The 24017-nt window shown below is 34.2% G+C and overlaps 2 protein-coding genes across 2 annotated transcripts; both read right to left on the bottom strand.

Annotated features, from left to right (window-relative positions):
• Nucleotides 1-13651: 13651 nt before the first annotated feature.
• On the bottom strand, nucleotides 13652-19468 carry LOC146906454 (SNF2 domain-containing protein CLASSY 3-like). The gene is made up of 5 exons (XM_085722484.1): nucleotides 17928-19468; nucleotides 17207-17788; nucleotides 16851-16994; nucleotides 14362-16309; nucleotides 13652-13857 (listed from the first exon to the last, which is right to left on the bottom strand). Exons 1-4 carry the CDS (start codon nucleotides 19305-19307, stop codon nucleotides 14405-14407), a joined length of 4011 nt encoding a protein of 1336 aa, XP_085578610.1. The 5' UTR covers nucleotides 19308-19468; the 3' UTR covers nucleotides 13652-13857; nucleotides 14362-14404.
• Nucleotides 19469-22970: 3502 nt separating this feature from the next.
• LOC146906453 (uncharacterized) lies at nucleotides 22971-23582 on the bottom strand. Its single transcript, XM_085728832.1, has one exon. It carries the CDS (start codon nucleotides 23580-23582, stop codon nucleotides 22971-22973), a length of 612 nt encoding a protein of 203 aa, XP_085584958.1.
• Nucleotides 23583-24017: the final 435 nt, after the last annotated feature.

Below are 24017 nucleotides of genomic sequence, written 5' to 3'. Positions count from 1 at the left end.
TATTCCTATCATTTTATTCCCTAGAATCAACAAATATAACTTAAAACAAACACATATGTGTGTGAACGTAGGCAAATTGTAAATGTGTCTGAATTTATTTCTGAATTTTTTTTTGAAGGAGAATTTATTTCTGAATTTTAACAATTGAGTTTCGGATTATATATTTTGTATGTTACTTTGGTTTTTTTTTTTTAATCGAGGTTTGGTCAACTATAATTATCTTCCAAAATCCAAACCCGCTACCGCTATGTAGCATCAATCGATGGTGGTGCGACGAGGGTCTCGTTCCTCCGCAGCACCGTACCTTTTCTAATGGGGTTTCTGTTATGGGTGTTCGCGGTGCGATTTGGTTCGGTTTTGAGGTTAAAAGTCATCCAAACCACAAGATAAATAAGTATGCGGTTTGGTTTGGTTCGGTTGACTTTTAAAATAAAATCCGAACCAAACCAAACTAAACCAATGCGGTTTGGATTGGATCAGTTGGTGCGGTTTTTATAGACAATAATTTTGTTTTTGTTTCCAACATTAAAATCAAATTAAAAAGTTAAAACGCAACATACTTTCGGTTTTGTTTTAAATTTCATCCAAAATCACAATTTTATTTTCATCTAACAATGTTCCCAACTACGTAGACCAAATTTAAACGCGGACAAAAAGTAACATATTTTTTAAGAAATACAAAAGACTAAATTTTTTATCATTCTCTAAGAGTTCAAGTAGTACATAAATACATTTTTAAAAGAAAAAACAAAGAAGAAACTTAACAAGAGAAAAAATATATCATTTTATTAAAGTTTCCATTCTGTTTCTATGAGTATTGGTCCAATTGATATATATTTAATTAGTGTTTTTCTTATATTGCGGTTTGGTTTGCTTTGGTTCGGTTGGTAAAATCAAAACCGCAAACCGAACCAAACCATGCGGTTGAGTAAAAAATTGATCCGAATACATCTGAACCAAATGCGGTTTTTTGCGGTTTCGGTTTGGATTGGTTCGATTTGCGGTTTTTCTATTGGATTGGTTCGGTTTTGAACACCCCTAGTTTCTCTATCTTTCCTTCTGGTGGCGGTAGATCCACATGTGTTAACCCTTTTCCGTCGCCGTTCCAGTGGCTCGTCGTCGTTAATAGGAACGTGATGGCTTGGTCGGACATATTAGGAGGTTTATGGTTTTGATTGTTTGAAGCCAGATCTAGTTTTTTGGACTTTTTGTTCGTTTCATTTTGTACTTGTGGTGAAGGAGCCTGATTTCACCGTTGTAATGGGTATCCGGCTTCTTGGTTTTGTGTTTTCAAGTTTGAGTTGGTGCGCCTTCTTTTGGTGCTGGTTCTTGTTCGCGTCGAAGGTTGGTTGGTAGGTGGAGTTGTCGTGGCTGATGGTTGGTGTTTGTTTGGGTTGCTGGTGGAGTGTGTTACCGGATGTTCTTCATCGACGTCTGGTATATTTTTCGTTTTTTGTTCGTGATGTTCGTGATCAGAGACTGGGTGGTTCAAGACTTTTGGCCTCTTTTTGATGTGGTTTGGTTTTTAAAACCTGAAAGGTTACGATTTTGTTAACCCGAAAGGTTCTGATTACTAACGTATTGGACTCATCCACGATCTGAGTTCCTACGCGTATGTTTGAATCATGATGTGTTTGGTGGCCTGACTGCTTCAACTCTGATGTTTCCAAGTTTGTTGTGATCTGTAGATTTCAAATCATCTTGTCTGCTTACACTCTGTATTGATGCTCAAATGAGCTTTTATTTTTGCTGATTTGTTCAGGGAGCTGTTGGCACTTGAATTTTCGTGTTGACGATCGATTAATTCGTCGTTTTTAAACCCTAACTATTATTGGTAGATGTTTACTTCTCATATTTTTTGTAACATGGTTTTGCGCCTCTATGTGGGTTCTTTGGGTTGTGCCATAATTAGTAGATTTTTGTTATGATAGATTAGGGTTGATCCACTAGGTCCATTTTATATCGATGTATCCTCTTTTGGGTTGTATGTGGGTCAGGTTTCATGTCTCGCAGTCTTTGTATCTCTCTCTTTTTATTTATTTTAATTTTCCTTTTGTCTAAAAAAAACTAATTATAATTAATTAGAATGTTTTTGGTATCTCATTTTTTAGGGGGTGTTTGGTAACTCTTTGGTACCTCTCAAATTCATCCAATTATGTTGTATTTTATAGTATTATTATATTATGTTATTTAAAAATAAAATAAAATTTTCTTGTTAGTTTTAATCAAAATTCATGGTAAGTTCCCGTGAGCTTAGCTCAGTTGGTAAGGACAATGCATAATATATGCAAGGTTTGGGGTTCGAACTCCGGACACCACCAAAAAAATAAAAATTCATGGTAAGAATTCACCTTATTTAATTGGTTTTTTAAGGAACCATATTTAATTGTTTAATCTGAATGATTTTTTTTTGAAATGTGTTTAATTGTTTTTTTAGGGAACCATATTTAATTATTTCATAGGACCTGAATTGTTGCGGTCATTAAGTCCCTCCGGTTATGCATCATCGATCATGCGATGTTCGATCAAGATCAAATGACCAAAGATGCCTGACCACAGTAAATCCAAGTCACAATTTATTAACCATGTGGTCTTAAATGAATCAAGTAAGGTTATGTGAGCCTTTAATTAGAAGGAAAAAAGACTTTATTATAGTATTTTCCAAGACTAGGGGACCAAGTTGCGGCTTTATAAATAGAAAATTCAAATCCTTATTTATTAATTTTGTTAAGTATGTAGCAACTAAACCTAATATTTTCCCTCCTACTACTAACCTTAATTTTTTAGGTTTTGTTATTTTTACGTTTTGTTACATCCCTCAAATATATTTTTATCCTTATTTATTAATTTTGTTAAGTCTGCAATACTAACCCTAATTTTTTTAGGTTTTGTTATTTTTATGTTTTGTTACATCCCTCAAATATTTTAACAAGCAACAAATTTTACTACTAGGAAGGGATTTACCATTTATGCAAATTTGTTTCTGTATTATCTAATTGTTTTGGATTTTTTCGTTCTTCTATTCTTATATAGTTTATGTATAAGTTATTCAACTTACCATCAATCTAATTTATTCGGCCATAATTATGTTAGTTGTTTTTGGGAGTTAAACATATTACTATAACAAACAGTGGTAGGATGATTTACAGTAGTATAGTTGACGTATGATAACTTCCAAGGAAAATTATCATTAAAACTAAGCACACAATATAAATGACATAAATATAGAATCATGACAGATATTTTAAACTTACATACAGAACTGATAGGAATGAGAATACATTTGCTTTGTTTCAATAATTTATAATTTGTGTGGTGTTTTTGCCAAAATCTCTTTCGTTAAAAAATTATGGATTGCTGCTTAATGTCGCTAAAAATATTTTGAATCAATTGCACAATCTGTTTTTATAGTTCTATTTAAAATTATGACATTAAAATTATAAGTTGGGATTGTATTATAAAATTTTGTTTTTGTCTACTACATTTATAATGTACTAAAAATATTATTAACAGATGACAATGAGGACTGTATTAACACCACTTCAAATGTAGTGTATAAAGAGATTTTCCAAAATGTGTGAACAATCATTGTATGTTCTTAATTCTTTTATTATCTATGTAATGGATCATATCACAATATATTAACTTCTCCATTTTTTATGACCCGGGCGGTAGCACGGGTAAAAGTTCTAGTATAATTTTATACTTGTTTGGTGAATCAGGAAATATTAACCCTTGTTTGAATTTCTAATAAACTGAGAATTCAACAAAAAAAAAATTTTTTTTAGGGAAATCAACAAAAAGTTAAATAGTAGGGTTATACATTAAATATGATCGATGTATGTTGTAGAAATATTTTTCTAAGAAAAACTACTTTTTTTTTTTTTTGAGCAAAGGCAAACTTACTGCATTTCATTCATAAACAGAGAGTACAAGCTAGTAGGAACATCATAAAAGACATGGGGGCTAGGATTAGATAGAGCAGCTCTAGCAATGTTATGAGCCACACTATTTGCTTGCCTCCTAACAAACGACACTACATAGTCGGGGTTACTTATCAAGAGAGTTTTACATTCCGAAACTAAATCACCAATTTCATTGAGTGGATGATTAGTATTTCCTAGTAAATCAACCAAAAGTTTGCTATCTGTTTCAAAAGCAACATTGCGTAGGTCTTTGGAGATTGCCATTCTGAGGGATTCCAAAAAACCTATAGCCTCAGCTTCTAGGACGGTGGTCGACAAGATTTTGAAATCAGACTTACCAAAGAGAAGATGGCCGGAAGAGTCTCGAAAGCAAAAGCCATAGCACATTACCGAGTTGCCATTGAGAAGAGCCGCATCAACATTACACTTGATTGAGCCATGGGGAGGCTTTTCCCATGTAGGGGGTTGATCATCATGATGCGCCGGGTGCTTTGCTTTTTGAACACAACTCCATTCATGAAGAGCGTCCTGGGCACGAGTGACAGTGAGAATTGGAGTAGTGTCGTTGTCATCCCAAAGTAACAGGTTGCGACTCCTCCACAAACTCCAAAGGGTCATAGCTACTAGTTGCCTTTGTTGATCCTGGAGTTTGCTAAATAAGTCAAAAAGCATTTGTTGGAAAGAATCTGCCCTGTGTAGTAACTCTTGAATAATGCCACCTATGCCAAGGAGGTTCCAGCAAGCCATTGCTTTATGACAGACAAAGAATAAGTGCATGTGAGATTCAGCTAGGAGATCGCATGATACACAGGTTTCGGAACAAGGGACGCCTCGCTTGGAAAGATTATCTCGTGTAGGAAGACAATGATGAGCTGCACGCCATAGGAAGGCCCGGACTCTTGGGGGAACATGGAGGTGCCAAAGGAGCTGCCATTGTATCGAGTTGGGCAGCGGTAAAGAATCACTAAGGAGGTCGATGCAAATGCGATAAGCCGATTTAACTGAGTAAGATCCATCGACCGTAGCCTTCCATATACATGAGTCTTCACTTCGTCTATTAAAGAGTGGTGTAGATAAAATTGCAGCAGCATCACCGGGATTAAATAAAGAATGAACGAGGCCATGGTTCCAAGAAGATAGATCCGGTAGCATCAGATAATTAACAGTTAAGTCCTCATAATTATGTGGAGGAGGAGTGGATGGCTTAAGGGACGGAAGGTCACGCACCCAAGGCATGCTCCACACTTTGATTTTAGAACCATCTCCAATTTTCCATCTATGGCCTAAGGTAAGTAAATGTTGAGTACTCCAAAGACTTCTCCATGTATAGCTTGGATTATGACCGAGAGGGGCATTCAAGAAATCCCTTCGCGGGAAATATTTAGCTTTGAGGATTCGGGTAAGTAGAGAAGACGAGTCTGAAAGGAGTTTCCAACTTTGCTTACCAAGCATGGACAAATTGAAAGCTTCCATGTTTCGAAAGCCGAGTCCACCCAAACTTTTGTGTAGAGTTAACTTGTCCCAACGCATCCAGTTAATTCCACGACTACCGTTCTTTTTCGAACCCCAATAAAAGGAGTTCATGATTTTTTCGATCTCATCACAGAGGGAGGTGGGAAGAAGAAAAGCGCCCATACAGTAAGAAGGAATGGCCTGGGCAACTGATTTAATCAAGACTTCCTTCTCGGCACGTGAAAGAGATCTAGCACTCCATGCTTTGCAATTTTTCCAAATACGATCCTTAAGATAAGAAAAGATTGCCTTCTTGCTACGACCAACCATAGAAGGAAGTCCTAGATACTTCCCAGAGCCAATAGTATTAGAGACACCAAGAAGAGATGAAATGTTTGTAATGACACTAGAGTCCGTATTTGCACTGAAGGCTATAGCAGATTTACCATAATTAATACCTTGCCCTGATGCGGATTCATAATAAGAGAGAACTTCCTTTAGGCTTTGCGTTTCAGAGATTGTTGCTTTGCAGAAAAGGAAGCTATCGTCAGCAAATAAAAGGTGACTAACTCGTGGAGCAGTGCGACATACACGAGAACCGTGCAATTTACCATAAAGCTCATAGTTTTTGATAATGGAGGAGAGTCCCTCGGCACATAAGATATAGAGATAAGGAGAGAGTGGGCATCCTTGGCGTAGACCACGTTGAGGATTGATAGGACCAATACGATCTCCATTAAGAATAACATGATATTCGACAGAGGTAACACACATCATCATCCAAGAAATCCATTTAGAATTAAACCCCATTTTTGTAAGAATAGCTTCAAGATAGGACCAACTTACACTGTCAAAGGCTTTAGAGATGTCTAACTTCAAAGCTACTTCCCCAGTTTTGCCTTTCCTTTTACAACGCATATAATGGAGAATCTCAAAAGCCGTTAAAGCATTATCCATGATGGAGCGAGAATGAACAAAGGCTGCCTGCTCAGGAGAAATCCATTTGTTGATGAGAGGACGGAGGCGGTTGGCGAGGACCTTAGAGATAGTTTTATATAGCACATTACACAAGGATATAGGGCGGAGGTCCTTCATAGTCTCAGGGGTGTCAACCTTGGGAGCAAGAACAATATTTGTGGCGTTGAGTTCCATGGGCAAGGAGCTAGACTCCAGCCAAGATAGAGCTGAGGTAAATAAATCATCGTGAATTTCATTCCAAAATTTTTGGTAAAAAGCCGGATTAAGTCCGTCAGGGCCCGGAGACTTATCTGGATGCATGCTAAAAATGGCATCTTTGAATTCAGCTTCAGAGAAAGGTTGAGTGAGTAGAACATTATCATCTTCTGTTACCCTTGATTGAACCGAGGAGATGATGTGTTGGTGGTCACCATGCTGCGAAGAGAAGATGGAGGTGAAGTAATCACGCACAAGGGCACAAAGGTCGTCTTGCGATGTGATCCAGTTACCAGAAGAATCACGCAGCTGTTTTATAGTATTTTTCCTTTTCCTGGCCGAGGCAGCAGCATGGAAGAATTTACTATTAGTGTCTCCGTCCGCTAACCAATAGATTTTAGATCGCTGACGCCAATAAGATTCCTCCTGAAGAATTAAAGAAGCAAGAGATTTCTGCATACCTTCCAACTGGGGGTCGCTACCATCAAGCATGACCTTACGAATCTCGTCGATTTTGTCACGTTGTTTCTTTATTAAATGTCTGTAATTTGGTGCGGCTTCTCGGCTCCAAGTGGATATATCTTCCACACAGTAATTTATTTTTGAAATAATGTGAGAGGAAGGATAGAAACCCCAGTTTTGTTTAACAAGATGGATGAGGTCCGGTTCAAGAAGCCAGGAATTGTTGAAGCGGAAAGAACGATGGGGGGTGCGCCAGGGAACAGGATCAAGTTGAAGCAAGAGCGGAGTATGATCCGAGATTGGAGCCACAAGGGTTTGAAGTGTTGCATTCGGATAGAGGTTTTGCCAAGATGAAGTAACAAGAGCTCGATCTAGACGAGCTTCCTTGGAGGATGAGGTGCCAATACTTTTGAACCATGTGAATTGGTAGCCAAGAAGAGGTAAATCGTACAAATTACAATCAGTGACCGCATGTTGGAATCCTCTAATGAGCCAAGCAGGGCGCTCCGGACCACCACGTTTATCATCAGGTGAAAGATGATCATTAAAATCTCCAATGATGCACCATGGTTCATTGGACATGTTGTTTAGATTTCTCAAGAGGTCCCATGATTCTCTCCTTCTACCAGAGTCGGAATATCCGTAGAAAGCTGTTAGTCTCCAATTTCCAACAAGAGAGTCCTGGATCGAAAGATTGATGAAGTTCTGAGAATAATTTAACAGAGAGCATTTAATAGAATTTCTCCAAAGTACAGCTATGCCACCACTTCTACCAATTCTATCAACAGAAAAATGACATTCAAAGCCAATAGTGTAACATAAATCAGCAATTTTATTATCATGCACTAGAGTTTCAATGAGGATTATAATATCCGGTTTATAGACTTGGACCAAGTCTTTAATTGAAGGAACTGCCTTAACATTCCCCAGGCCTCGGCAGTTCCAAGAGATGATATTCATGTTGCCCGGCAGGCCTGGGAGCCAGGCTCTGCCGATAAAAAAGGATTTGGTTGAGACGCGTCCATTGGAGAAGATGCATCGCCTTTGGGACTATTGCTACTGGGACTCTGGTGTGATTGAAAAATTGTACGACCTGCAAGAGGATGACGGCACAAGGCTTTGGGGTCCAGACCTACGTGTCGATAAACAACGTTCTTCTAGTGGCAGCGAAAGAAACAACACAACATCCAAGGTGGCTGCAACCGTATTGCCATCCGTTACGGCTACTCCCTCCGTCAATAGTTCAACAATTAATGAGACAATTATTCCTCCTAAACCAGCAGCCTTAGCCAATTTACTGCGGAACCCGAATCTGATACGATCAGTTGCAAAAGTCGGCAAGGCCCCTACTGCCATCATGAGTAACCACGAGCTGGTACCAGAAGAGAATGATGAGGTTGTTTTATCATCGAAACTGAAACGGTCACGGAATCTAAATGTTGAAAATCAACATGTCACAGACAACAAACAACCACCTATAGCAACTACTTTTTTTTTTTGTCAGATACTAATTTAATCAAGTGACTGTGAAAGTTATTATCGACGAATAATTATTTGATGGATTTATTTACTCTTAAGATTTGTGGATTTATTTGACGAATAATTATTTGATGGATAGATATTTTTTCAAGAATAATGTGAATGACTCGACGATATAAGACTTGGTAGGATAATTTGACCAGGGTTAGTAGACCTTTACCCCCTGTAATATAGAGCACTTTTGGTTTTGCCTCCTATAAAAAAAAATTGGATTCAGTCTTTGTAAAAAAAATTAGTTTTAGAATACCCCATAGGCCAGCTGACTGTGCATTTTTGCTGACGTGGCACGCTGCATCACTTGTTTTGGATGACGTGGCACGCTGACTGTATAATTAATTTTATTTTTTATTTCTTTATTTGGTACTCGTGGCATTTGTATTTTTTTTAAATAAAAATAAAAAAAATTCTTAAAAAATTTAAAAAAACGAAAAAAATTCTTAAAATATTTAAAAAATTCTGGAAAAAATGATTTAAAAATAAAAAAGATTAAAAAAATGAAAAAAATCTGGGAAAATTTTTAAAAAATAAAAAAATAATGGAAAAAATTCATATTTCCATATTTTTTTCATTAATAAAAATGAAATTTTTTTTGGTAAAATGAAAAATTTTAAAAATTAGAAAATTAATATATTTCGAAAAATTCATATTTCCAGATATGTTTCAATACCGGAAAAATTAAAAAAATTTGGAAAAATGAAAAAAGATTCATATTTTTTTTTGAAAATAATAATAAGTTTTATTTTATTCCTTCAAAAAAGTTTTATTTTATATACCGGTGTCAATCAATATCCATTGTATCCTGTTATTCATCTAGATTATATTTTCGAATAAAAAAAGTTCTGGAAATTAATTTTCAAAATCAAAATAATTAATTAGATAATATTATATTTTTGAATTTTTTTATAATTTTAATTTAATTCAAATGTTCTTTATAATTTTTTCGAAAATTTCGATATATATTAATTATTTTCGAGATTTTTTCATTTTTTTTTAAATTTTCCCAGATTTTTTTATCATTTTTAAATTTTTCAAGAAATTTTTTCATTTTTATTAATTTTTCCATATTTTTTTTCATTTTATTAATTTTTCCAGAATTGTTTTCATTTTTAATCATATTTTTCATTTTTATTAATTTTTCAGATTTCTTTATTTTAAATTATTTTTCCAGGATTTATTTCATTTTTTCGTTTTTTAATTTTTTTTTATTTTTATTAAAAAAAATCACAAATGCCACATGTACCCCATAAAAAAATAAAAAAAATTATACAATCAGCGCGTCACGTCATCCAAAAAAGTGACGCAACGTGCCACGTCAGCAAAAATGCACAGTCAGCTGGCCTAAAGGATATTCTAAAACAAAAAAATTTTACAAGGACCGAATCCAAAAATTTTTTTTTACTGGGGGCAAAACCAAAAGTACCATATATTACAGGGGGTAAAGACCTATTAACCCACTTGACTTTGATGGTTTTGTAGAATTTAAACTCCACTACTTAACATTGTTGTATGAATTAGGCATCGTTTCTCGACCATGACGTCTTAAATGAACTAAGTAGGGTTACATGAGCCTTTAATTAGAAGAAAAAGACCTATTATAGACTTTTTTTTTTGGAGAGAACCTATTATAAACTTGGAGACCAAGTTGTAGCTTTATAAATAGAAAAAAAAAATCGAATATCATGAAAATTTAAATATGAGTTTTAAACATTAATTGTGATTGATGTATATCATAGAAATAATTTTCAAGGTAAAAATATTTTTTTTTAAAGAATTCAATGTACAAATATTTGTTTTGCTAGAGAATCATGTAATCGAGTTTTGTTGAAATTATTATCAACAAATAATCATTTAACAAATTGATTTCTCAAGAGTAATATGACAGACAACAAAAACCAAATAAGGACGCCTGCAAAATCAAAAGAGAAAACTGAAACACAGACAACATCACAAAAAATCACCAAAACAAAAAACAAACCTCCCACCCTTCTAGTGTCCAAAAACAAAGGGAATGAACCAAACCAAGTTAAATTTAAGACACATAAGATCAGGAATAGACCCAAAAAAACTCTTCTCAAAGATATTCAAACAAGAACTGCGTTCAAAGGCACCCAAATAAAACATAGACTAAATGCAATAGCTATAAAAATTTATAGGATATCATTTTCCAAATTAATTTATATCTTAAAAATTAGTCCAACAAATTCAATGGTCAATTCTAACTAGCACCCTTATTTTTCTTTAATAATGGATGATAAATTAGCACTTTCTGCAAATATGTAGGCTGAGATTTGATGATGACGTAGGAATATAGGACCACACAGTAGGTAGCTAAATAATTGGAAATAATCCACAATCTTTATCTTTATAGCATTATACATTCAGACTGTATTTTGGGAAACAAAAGTGACATGTACAACAAAATAGGAAATGTAGGAAAGTGACGGCAAAGGAATACAATGATGCATACTAAGCATGGCGATGACATGATGTATGAGACAGCTACCAGATTACTCCCTCCGTCCCGGTATAATTGACCTACTTTAGTTTTTCACACAGATTAAAAAAAGTGTATAAATGAAGGGAAAAGTGGAATATATTGTATTGGGAATGATAAAAGTAGTATTATTTAGTGTTATATTGTATTGGGAATGATGAAAGTTGTATTGAAAATTGAAATGAGTCAGTTATTTTGGGACACTTTTTTTTAGAAAATGTGTCAGTTATTCCGGGACGGAGAGAGTATATAACTAGTAAAAGTGTATAGGACAATTCACCAATTATGTACTGAGTACTAACTAATTGGGAAGTTATTGTGGGGGTGTTCAAGGGAAAATATTTGTGTGACTTTTAGTTTTTATGATTTTATTTTTTAATGTACTTTAATGAGAGAATGATAGAGGAATGATTAAAATAAATTACTATTTTTAGTAAAAGAAAATAATTAGTTAAGAGAAAGATAGAGAAAAGTCATTAATATCATCAAAACAAGTTATCAAAGTTGTCAAAAAAATTAATATCATCAAAACAAGTTATCAAAGTTGGATTTGTGTTTTAGAGAGGTTTATATTGTGAATGGGGAGGATGAATTTGAGGGAATAAATCAATGGTCTCCTGCAAATCACCAATGTTGATCAAAGGGTTGGGAAATTCAATTGATTTGAGCTAGGAGATAAATAGTTGAAGGTTAAGAGTTTTTTTTTTTTTTTGACAGAAGTTGAAGGTTAAGAGTTTAAACCCCGACAAAGGAAGATTAATTAATACTAACAATTAATTACTAATATTTGTTATTAAAAAAGAAAAGACACATTGATCCTTGTAATAATTTTAGAAAGAAAAAAAATTAAATATACTATTTGAAAAAATTAAACATATAATTAAAGTAATAAACAACAAGAAAAAGCTTTAAATAAAATAAAATAAAATAGAGTAAGTAAATTTATTGAATTTGACTGAGTGGTGTAAAATCATTGAACTTCAGAATACTCATATGTCAGCTATTCAATGTGATTGATCTCAAAACTAGTACTCCACAAGATACAACAATCAATTCTTGACATTCGTAGGACTCATTAAAAAGAGAAAAATAATTAATATAATAAGTATAACAATTAACTTTAGAATAAATTATTAAATAAAATTAGGGTTAATTAAGTTTTTAGTCCTATAAATATTCACAGTTTTGTTTTTAGTCCCTACAAAATAAATCACACTTTTTAGTCTCTGTGACATTTTTCTTAAGTATTTTAGGGACTAAAAATGCTGATGGAAAAATTTTATCGGGATTAAAAATACTAATGGAAAATTTTATAGGAACTAAAAAGTGTGATTTTATTTTATAGGGACTAAAAACAAAATTATGAATATTTATATGAACCATTTACTTAATTAACCTATAAAATTACAACAATAATTACATGTGTGAGTGCTGTATATGTCAAAGCCACCAACACTTACATGAAACACGCCTTCAATTGTTTGAATGACTCCATTCATGTTACTCCATAAACTGGTCTAGTTCAATTCTCGTTAGAACATGTAACAAATATTAAGGCTGGATTTTTTAGCAGCAAATAAAAGTAGTTAGTGTCTTATTCTTATACTCGCTCCGTCCCGTTTTATCTGAGACAGTTTGGTTTTTCACACAAATTAAGAAAAATGTATAAATAAAGGGGAAAGTGGAATATATTGTATTGGGAATGATAAAAGTAGTATTAATTAGAGTTATATTGTATTGGGAATGATGAAAGTTGTATTGAAAATTGAAATGACTCAGTTATTTTGGGACACTTTTTTTTTAGAAAATGAGTCAGATATTCCGGGACGGAGGGAGTATATGTTTCATATACTTGAATTAAGATTAAATAATCTTACAAACGTGACAGTTTTTGCCTGTTACAACTTTAAAATTCATTTGTAGTAATTGTATTTTGTAGCCTTGAAGATTAACGGGCTTTTGGAGCAATTTTTTTACAATTATTACTTGAACCTTCCAAGTTCCAAGTAACAGTAACAATAAGTAGAGTTCAATGATGCAAACTGCTTAGTAATGACAAACAAGAAAATAGAAAGTCCTCTCATATCAATATCAAGTTATCAACGCCATATTGAAATAAAATACTGTAAAAATAAAAAGTAGCAGCATGAAAAACCCCCAAAAATGAATCATCATTGAAATTCTAACTCATCCAAAAATTAGCCTTTTTTTTTTTTACTCATAATGTCAAATTGCCAATCCATCATAGTCACTAGCTGCGCCACCATTGGTATATGTGTCTATAAAGTAGTATAATTGAAACTTCACACTCAATAATGTATGGTTCAACATTTACAATATTTTTTTATTTTCAATTAAAGTTGGTTGCAAGGAAGATATGTGGTAATACTTGAACCAATTTATGCTTACCAAAATATTTGCTTACCAAAATAGACTTCTTAGCTATCCAAACACTGCAAGAGTGATTTTCAATTCAACTGGCCCTCTTTTTTCTCCCGTAATTGAATTAATTTTGGAAAATATTGAAACATAAAATGTTACTCCTCTAATTTAAACATAAAATGGAAAATTTTATGTTTATGGTGCAATTAAACTGTTAAACTAATTGGATAAACTATTGAAATATATAATTAAGTTAAAAGTCAATCAAGCCAAATTGTTCTCAATTTCAAGATACTGATAGTTAGTTATATGCAGGATTTACAAAATATGTAAATACTACCAAATAAGAATCTGAATATAATAATGTTATATGCTGATCCAATCAAGCTTTGCACACTATCCATATGCTCTTGCAGACATTTTAGTCCCCTGGAAAATCAAAAACCATAATTCAAATCAGATTATAGTGATAATTGATGAGGTAAAATTTGGTTTAACATTAATTTCCCTTCTTCAAAGTGCAAACCTTGTTACCCCAAACTATACATAATTTATACTTTTTCAATTAAAATATAAATAATGTATATTAGGAACAATGACAATATTTATATGTCATTGGCACACAAATGTATTTCCTAATCTGTTTAATTATGAGGCAAAAGGTTGTTTTTCTACCATATGCATTGCACCATGCAAAAGGTTGTTTTTCTACCATATGATAAATAAATCGCACTATTAAATTAAATATGATGAAATTTAATGATTCAATGGTGGAAAATAAGTTTGTTCACGGTATGGTGGAAAATAAGACCAACTACACTTTTATGTTTCAATAATCCTTCTGTCAAAATAAATCACTGATTCATCATGAGTACTAACAAAAAATTTGAACAAAACTCCTAAATGAATCTGATCCACTAGAAATGATCTTACCTTTAAAGAACTGGAGTGATAGAAAAGTTAACATTCATCATAATCAATACCAAAACTCAAATTCTCGCTCCTTCGGTTGTACCAAACACTCAACAAACATGTCTTTGAGCTTTTCATGCCGAATCATCCGATCAAGAATTTTATCTTCAATGTTCGCTGCACAGCTCCTCAACTCCTCCTTATTATCATCATTTTTAGCCGAAAAAACTAGTTCAGATAACCGGTCCTTTTTGGCCTGTTGGCGAAATTTATCGCACTCTCTAGTCCCTTCAGTGAGTAGATGGTATGTGTAGACAACTTTCTTCTGCCCAATTCTATAAGCTCTACTAATAGCCTGTTTTTCAACAGAGGGATTCCATACGACATCGAGTAGTACAACCCTTGAAGCTCCAACCAAGCTGATTCCCTCGGAACAAGTTTTTATCGTTGCAAGGAGAATCTTTGCATGACTGTTTTCATCATTGAAGGTATCGATTAAGGACTTCCTGTCCTTTATCTCTCCAGAAATGAAGAGGATTTCCTTCTCCATCGTCCATTCTAAAGACGAGTTTAATAACTGCTCTATAATTAAGTGTAAAGGACTGAGGAATTGGCTGAACACAAGAACTTTCTCATTTAAAGCAGCACAAAGTCTAACGAACTCCAACAAAAACTTTGTTTTGACGCCTGCGTAGGGGTTCAATCTAAGCTTTTCTAGCCGGTCCTTGTCAAGAACAGACTCCTCTTCTTCCAAAAGGTCGCGTTCGAGCAGAAGAGACGGATGGACTGATGCCCTTGTCTCCTTAATATCAAAGATCAATGTATTCTGAGAACTTTGAATCCCCTCAAGAATTTTCTTGTGAAAGCTGTCCGGCATCAAACGCAGCACACATTTTCTTAACCCGGGAAGCATCTTTAGAAGGATCGCGCCTTTGTGAACATGAACAAAGGGATCCATAAGCAATTTTAACTGCTTGATCTTTTCCTCAGGAACTGGTTCCCAAATACATTCTTTAGATGCTTTTTTATGGTCCCGCTTTTGGCAAAACTTTTTCAGCTCGTGTGGCATCGTGTTAGGAAAAGAAGGCTTCACTAAGCTCAAAGTGTTGTATAGTTCCATGAAGTTGTTCTGGAAAGGAGTTCCAGAAAGGATGATTCGCTTTCGTGCTTGAACTTCCGACAAAACTTGCCAAATACCACTTTTTTTGTTTCTTGGCGTATGTCCTTCATCAAACACCAACAAACCAGGAATTTGACGTAGAACATTTCCCATAATTTCTTTTCTTTTCTCCAAACTTGATTGTTTTTTCTTTTTCTCATCTTCCCCTCTCTCATCGTCAGATTCCCCTCCTCCTCCGGCTAGCTTCTCGTACAAACTGTAGCTGATTCCAAGAATGCTCTTTTCTTTGTACCACGAAATCAGTTTCACCATCCGCATTGTATCTATACTATGCTGTGAATTAGACCAATTAAGCAAATTAACAACATCATCATGCACTTTACCAGATAACTCACGATTGTTCAAATTGTGAAATGGAATGTCCCATTTTTTGAACTCTTCTTCCCAAGTATGCAACAAACTTGCAGGAGCAACAATAACCGGCAAGCATTTCGGGAACACTTTCAAATAAGCCATGAGAAATACTACAGCCAGCCTTGTCTTCCCGGTTCCAGGAGCATGGGAGATAATGCAGCCACCCTCCTTGCAAGGAACGGCTTTCTTTAACTTGCGAAGATTGGTATTTCCTGCCAAGTTTTTCCAAATGAATTCAAAGCCTTCTTGTTGATGAGGATATAACTTTTGTTTAACATCCGGAATTAGGTCCCAAACTGTTCCTTCTTTATGAAAGAAATTAGCATCTGAATCACCATCAGGAACATTGAACTGAGAGCCATCAAAGAGTGAGGCATTTACTGAATCATCAGATGAAGCTCTCTTTCCAGAACCTTCATTAGGACATCTATCGTCCTGTGTCATGTACAAAAAAAGTATGCAAAAAAATCAATACCTTTTATCACATATATCTCAGTCATTCAGAACAAACATACAACATAGGCCTTGAATAACAGGATGATATAAATACATGAATCTCAAAACAAGAAATTTATGGAAATAAACACTACATCGTCATATATAGTTATCGTCAATCACTTCTATTTAGAGTCAACCAAAAAAGAAAAGAATGCAAACACTCAATAGTGAAAAGAAATTACCATAAGGTGCAACAACTAGCTTGGTTTAGAGTCAACCAAAAATCCAAAACTTAAACTAGTTTTTATAAAAATGAAAATAAAATCAAAGATACAAACATCACTACATCAGTGCCTCCTTTCCTAAAAAATAGCGGTATATTCAAAATAGCACCGCTGTAGCAGCAATTAAACACCACTTAGCAATGAATCGCAGCGTATTGCACAATAACAATAGTTTGTTAAAGTTTCATTAGTCAAGATAAAAATAAAAAAATTAACCAAGTTATTTTACATGATCGACATGAAACCTTGCTTACCACTAGTTCTGAGATATATTTGATCTCAGTAATAACCACGCCACATAATTTGCAAAATTCACCAATCTCTTCATCGAGAAAAATGTTGTGTTCACAACAAGATGATGGACTTCCACTAGCTTCATCTGTCTCTAACTTTCCAATCTGCAGATAGTAACACACTAAGTTAATCAATGTCACTGATGTCTCTTTACAAATCTCATTGAGCATCTTACTGATATCGTTTAGACCAAAGTTTAAACATATAAACAATTTATATCTAAAATCAAAATCATCTGAAGCACTAGTCCTATAGTTCACAAATTAAAATTAAAATGCAAAGGTCAAATTTAAATGTTCTGAAAGAGGAGGATTACCTTTGATACAGCATCTTCTTCTCTAAGGGATGTATCCAATTCATCCCATAACGGTTCCTGCTCTTCCTCCTCCTTGGGTTTTGGCACTTTTTCCACCTTTTTAAGGCTCCATATCCGTTCATGAGGTGTCTTAACACAAGTCGGTTGGTTCTGCATATCTTGCTGATCAACACCAACATCCTTCATCTCCAACACAATTGAAACATCCTTAACGGTATTCTTGTCGTCCCAGAGGCATTTACCAAGCAGTTCAAGTAAACCCAACTCCTTCGGCATAAAAAGTGTGCTTTTTCCCCTTTGATTGAAACCATTGTTATCAATAGATTCCTTCTTCTTCACAATAGGGATGTTAGCTATACCTTTATAGTCCCTTCCTTTGTTCTCCATCATTTTCTCTTTATCTGATTCCTTCATTTGAAGCAATGAAACTCCTCCATCATCTAAACCTTTGACATAATTTTCTTTTCCATTATCACAGTCAGCAACATTCACAGAGTTATTAGGTTTGGCATTGTCTTTGACCTTGGATTTGAATTTGGCAACATTTACACTTTTTGCTTTTTTCCCCTCTGACATTTCATTCTGGCATGAAGAAGAATAACCAAAGTTTAAACAAATGAATAATTTAAGTTCAAAATCAGCGTAAGCACCAGTCCTATAGTTCACAAATTAAAATTAATATGCAAAGTTCAATTTCAATGAGCTTAAAGAGGAGGTTTACCTTAGATACCGCTTCTGATTCTCTAAGGGCTGCATCCAATTCATCCCATAGCACTTCATTCTCTTCCCCCTGCCTATCTGATTCCTTCTTCTGTTCTTGCTTTGTTTGAACCGAAGAAACTCCTCCAATATCTAAACCAACATATTGATCTTTTCCTTGTTCAGAATCACCAACATTGTCTTCGGATTTGGCATTCACTCCAACATTTACACTTTTATGAGAGACGTTTTTCACTTCCACATCAACACTCTTCGCTTTCCGCGCCTCTGATACTCCATTCAGTTTAAAAGAAGAACCCTTCTTCACGTAGGTACTAGAGGAAACACTAGCATGCTCTGCATGTTCCAACTCATCAGTACTTGTTGAAATTCCACATTGTCTATCCATAACCTCTCTAATCAACTTCTCCACCACATTGAAATCTTTTCTATAACCCTTTTTCTTCTCCTCCTTCTCATCAACATAAGGAGAGTCAGAAGAACTGTCATCATCATTGTCAGAAATCTCATTCAGCTCCTCAACTTTAAAATCATCACTAGAATCATCATCCTCATCACTCTCGTCAAAATCTTCATCAACAAACTCGTCAATTCCTCCACTTTCATCGCTTTTTACTCCTTCGTTAACATCATCATCGTCGTCAGCATTATCAGAATCAGAACCAACATAGTGTTCTTCTTCTTCATCACTTTCACCATTTTCATCTTTATCTATTATAATCACGTTTTCATGTGCCAAGCCACACTTTTCATCAACAAAGTTTTCATCTTTGACATGAATATCACCATTTCCTCCACTACCTTTACTTTCATCCTTTTTTACTCCCTCTTTAACATCATCATCTTCTTTTTCTTCTTCGTTATCAGCACCAAAACCAACAGAATGTTCATCATCACTCTCACCATACTCATCTGAACATATTGTAATCGGGTTATCTTCTTCCAAACCACATCTTTTCTCAACAAAGTTTTCATCTTTAGCATCAAACATATTCACATCTTCATCATCATCATCAATGGAAATAACAACCTTAGCATCGTTAGGAACAACAAAAGGTTCTTCTTTTACCTTCATTTTCTTAGAACCAGAAACAAAGTCCAAACCCTTTTCACCTTCATCACACTTTCTCCGTTTCGATGAACCATCAACAGAAAGACAACCAAACAATGGCACATTTTTGCTACGAGTTCTGCTAGAAACACCAAATAACGGAACACTCTTACTACAAGTTTTGCTAGACAAACCAGAAACAGAGTCCAAACCTTTATCATCTTCATCACTCTTTCGCCGCTTTGGTTTGGAATAAAATGACACATCAGGAGAAATGCTACGAAACAGTGGAACATTCTTGCTACGAGTTCTGTTAGAAACACCAGCCATCACAAACAAGAGATGAAAAACAAAACAAACAGAACAAAACCAAGAAAAAACGTTGTTCTTTCTTGTTCTGTGTTAGTAACTTAGACTTAGAGAACAGAGAGAAAAAAGAACAACAAAAAGTGATGTCACAAGAAAGATAACAAAGGGAGAAAAATCAAATCAAATGAAACGTTGTTGTGAAAGAAAATAGAGAGAGAAAAGATTTTGACTTTGATTTAGATAGTAAACGTGTGAGAGAAGGTGTGTTATGATGATGGCGCCAACCTAAACTAGAACTAGAAGAGGAATCGATCACTCTTCCAATCCAATTCACTATTTTACTTTACTACTATTTTTTTTTTTTTTTTTATCAAGATATAATTAATGAATAAATAAATACATTTTTTTATTATTATTGATTAGAATCTATATTTAAGAGGAGTTTCAGTTTTTTTTCTTGAGAGAAAGAGGAGTTTCAGTTAAATTTTGATTCTATTTAAATTAAATATGTAAATTGTGAACGTATCTTAATTTATTTTTTAGGCAAATTGCAAACGTATATCAATTTTAAAATAGGTAAAGTTGAGTATTTTGATTTTTTTAGGTGCTTAGTTGAGGTTTGGTTCACTAATTAATTAATACATTAACTAATTAGAATTTTTTTTTTTTGAGTAATGATATTTTGACATCCATTTGATGACAACTTTGTTGACAACCTTGTTTTTCTCACTTCTTATTGGTCAAAAACAATGGAGAGAGAAAAAAGAAGAGAGAGAATAACAACATCATGTGAGTATGAGAGAGAAAGTTGTCCAAAAGTTGTCAAAAAGTGGTTGTCAAAATATCATTTCTTTTTTTTTTTGACAAATCTAATTAGAATGTTGCTAACCTCTGATGATTATTTCTAGACACACGGCAAAATACTTTTTTGAATTAAACAAAGGAAAATATATGTACATCTTTTCTTTTTTTTTTTTGGTAGTGAAATATATGTACATCTATAGGAACGCTAACATGTACTCCCTTTGTTTCAAAATGAATATCGTTTTAAGTGTTTACACACATATTAAAAAATGCAATGATTAAAAAGAAAGAGAATGATTATTTTACCAAATTATCCTTATTAACTAGTGGTTAGTTTTAAAAGTAATACTTTGAAAGTAATATGCAGAGTATTAATTGGAGGGTACAATTGAAAAGAAAAAGTTATTATTGCATTGGAAACTGAAAGTGACATTTATTTTGAAACAAATTTTTTTGGCTAAAACGACACTCATTTTGAAATGGATGGAGTATAACACATGTTAAAAATTATAAATACTCTCTCCGTCCCTATATGTAACCACCATTTCCCTCTAATAAAAGGGTGTTTACATATAGGGACGGAGGGAGTAGTAAATAGTTAATGAGAAAAAGTAATTTTTTTCGATAATAAATTAGCACAATTTCCAATATATAATTTTCACTTTTAATACTTTAACACGTGTTTTAAGGGCATATATTAACATTTTTTTATGGTCTTCATCCCTTATTAAAAACTCATTTCACTAATTTCACACATATTTAAGAAAAGTTGGTAATGTAGTATTAAAAACTCATTTCACTAATTTCACACATATTTAAGAAAAGTTGGTAATGTAGTTAATGTATTTAGTTTATGGAAAATGTTAACTTGTGCCCTTAAGACACAAGTTAATGATTCAAAATAGAAATATTCTATTGTAATTAATGCATTTGACTTTAACTTTTTTACTTTTCAATAATTGAATGTACAAAATTTAAGAAAATATTTCCATTTTTGGGTTGCTTAACATGTGCCCTAAGGGCACAAGTTAACATGACCCAAAGGCTACATATTTAACATAAAATGCATAATTTTCAAGACAAAAATACTATTTTAAACTTTTTTTTTGTTTTTGACAAGGCTATTTTAAACTTGTTAACATGTGCATATTTGCACATGATAGAAAAACTCTTTTCAATACACCCAAATCTAATGATGATATCGAAATTGTCCTTGTTCATATGAATTTATTTTTTTATCTCTCATTTTAAATCTTCACCTCTTATCTCTTACAAACATCTTTGGACATGTGATTAAGTTCAATGAAAAATTAAAAAATTGAATCACAAATTATTCCATCAATACTTGATTGCATATGTTAGTAGATTGCTACATTTTGAAACATTAACATTATGTTTTAGTTGTTTATTTCTTCGTTTGCAAATCGAATGTAAACTCGGTTCATATACTTGTCGTTTAAAGTTCGAATTTAGATTTTTAAGTTAATTGAATTCACGTTATTGAAATTTACATGTTCTAACTTGAACTAGAGACAGATGGAAGGGGAGCAAGTAGGGGCTCCAACCCTGATAAAGATCTTGGAGGATTTTTCTACGTGCAATAACCTTATCATTATAAGAAGAAAGTAAAAAAAAAATCATGTGTGGTTGAGTAAGTTTACCTTTTGTTTACACAACATCACATACCAAATATCAGATTTAGCGTGTTCTGAAATCGAATACGTGTTAGTCAGTACCCGAGATTGACACGACACGATACGATGAATCCACAAAACTATATAATTTTCAAATTGTTAATAAGTTGTAACTGTATCATTGCTCAGGTCGCATTGATGTCCATATCGATGTCCGTGCGATTAAAACTATACCGATTACACTGACCTCATATCGATATATATTTATTCGATTTCGGGAAGAGGCTCACGTTGATGGGTCAGTTTGAACCGGAAAATACATATAAAGGATGTGCAAAGTTCCGTAGCATTCAAAATATGTCTCGATTTTTTTAATTTTTTCGATTGAAACGCGCAAAATCACAATTGATGAACCGAACTTAAGTGCAGATAAGCCAGCGGTAGTTAACTGCAGCTGGGAGCCAACGGTAGTTAACTGCTGTCGGATTTGTCAGCAATAGTTAAATACCGCGGTGGGTAATTTGGTCATTTACTTGTGTTTTTATGAAACTTTTGATGTCAAAAAAACAAGAATTCTGCTCTTTACCCAAATGATTTTGCTGATTCCCAAAGTAAAAGACCAAATTGTCCCTACGCATGTTAAGTCACGCTAGTGCAAATGTTAACGTATGTTAACTCACGTTACGTAGGTTAACATGCGCTAGTGTTATTTGTAGAAAAATGTAGCATATGTTAACATGTGTTAGTGTAATGTGTAACGTGAGTTAACTCACGTTGCCATTTGCACTAGCGTGAGTTAACTCACGTTCATAGCAGAAACAGAAACTGCATTAAATGCAGTGCAGACATAACAGACTTTTGAAAAGTCTAGAAAGACCCATAATCACGCCACATTCATAACTTAACCAAATTACGCCAGTTTAAGAAGTATATTGGATAATATGACATAATCGATCAAAATTACTTAAAAAATTGTTTTTCTCACAATCACGTAATCACACATAAACGATCCAAACGGTCCAAATTTCACAAATTCACCGGTAATGAGCCGTAATAATTTAAACACACTTAATGACACGTAAACGATCCAAAATAATTCATTTCATATATTTATATAATATTAGTTACATATTGGCCATAAATATCAAAATTACACAATCGGCCACCAAAAAAATATGTCGGGATGTAATACCACCAAAAAATAGGACGAACACCCACCGACCCAAAAGTGTCATAACCTATCTAACTAGACTAGTGATAGTGCATAATCTTTATCTTCATCCATGACTTCGTTCTCTTGCTTTGGCTTTTCCGGAGTGTCCAAAGTAATAAGATTGTGCTCATTCGTTGGTTTCTTTGGCGGCTTCAGCTCCTTAGACATAAGCTCATCGAAGGCGGCATTTCTATCCAAAAACTCAAAAAGCCATTGCTCCGCCTCACCAATCTTGTGAGTCATCCACTCCTTAGGAGGAGGTGGTAGCAGACAATTTTCTTTCAACTTCACAGGAAGAAAGTGGTCGGGAATCAAGCGAAGACACATTATGTTGGAATGTGGCTTAAGTGGTGGAGCACTCCGGATTGGAAAATATGTCTCACATGAACCACCCAATTCGGGCAAAGTCAATAGAACAACCGCTCTATTGTAGCAACTAGCAACAATGTGACCCATATCCGGAGTGGTCAACCACTTCTCTGGAGGCGCAATACCACTTTTACTTGTTGGAGGGTGTAAACCATCCAAGATAAGTTTGTAACGGCTCTCGGTAGCATATACTGGCAAGTAGTCACTCTTGTGAGTTTTCAACTCATTAATAAGTGCATGACGAACCAAAACATGATCTTCCTCATTAAATCCCATGTGCCAACCATGTGCCTACCATCCCCTCTAACATTCACAATGTCTTCAACGTAAGGTCTCGTGAGATTTGGAATTTGTGACATGTATGGTATTTGCAAATAAGGTTGTTTTTTGGAAGTAGGGGTTGAAGTTTGTGAGCGGGAGCAAGTTCCAAGACGTGAACCTTTAGTCTTTTGAGACTTACTCTTGGCATGTGAGCATTGACTATCGGGATTTTGAGCATCAATAGTCTCCCACCTAGAGGGGATTCGACCGGTGGACCTCGTTTTTGGTGTAGACTTCACCCTTTTAGGTGCCCCTTGGTGGCCACTTTTCTCGGAGGTGGCTTCAACATTGTTTCCTTCGGAAATCCTATTTCACGCAACTTGTATTTGATGAAGAGTTTCATCTTGTAAGGGGCCCTCTTGATACGTTCTTGAACGGCGTCCCATTCCT

This window comes from Medicago sativa, chromosome 7 (genome assembly GCF_051527215.1).
Source record: "Medicago sativa cultivar Bolivia chromosome 7, Bolivia_mono, whole genome shotgun sequence".
NCBI classification, from domain to species: domain Eukaryota; kingdom Viridiplantae; phylum Streptophyta; class Magnoliopsida; order Fabales; family Fabaceae; genus Medicago; species Medicago sativa.
The sequence above is the reverse complement of the archived record's forward strand: the minus strand, read 5'-3'. Positions and strand labels throughout refer to the sequence as shown.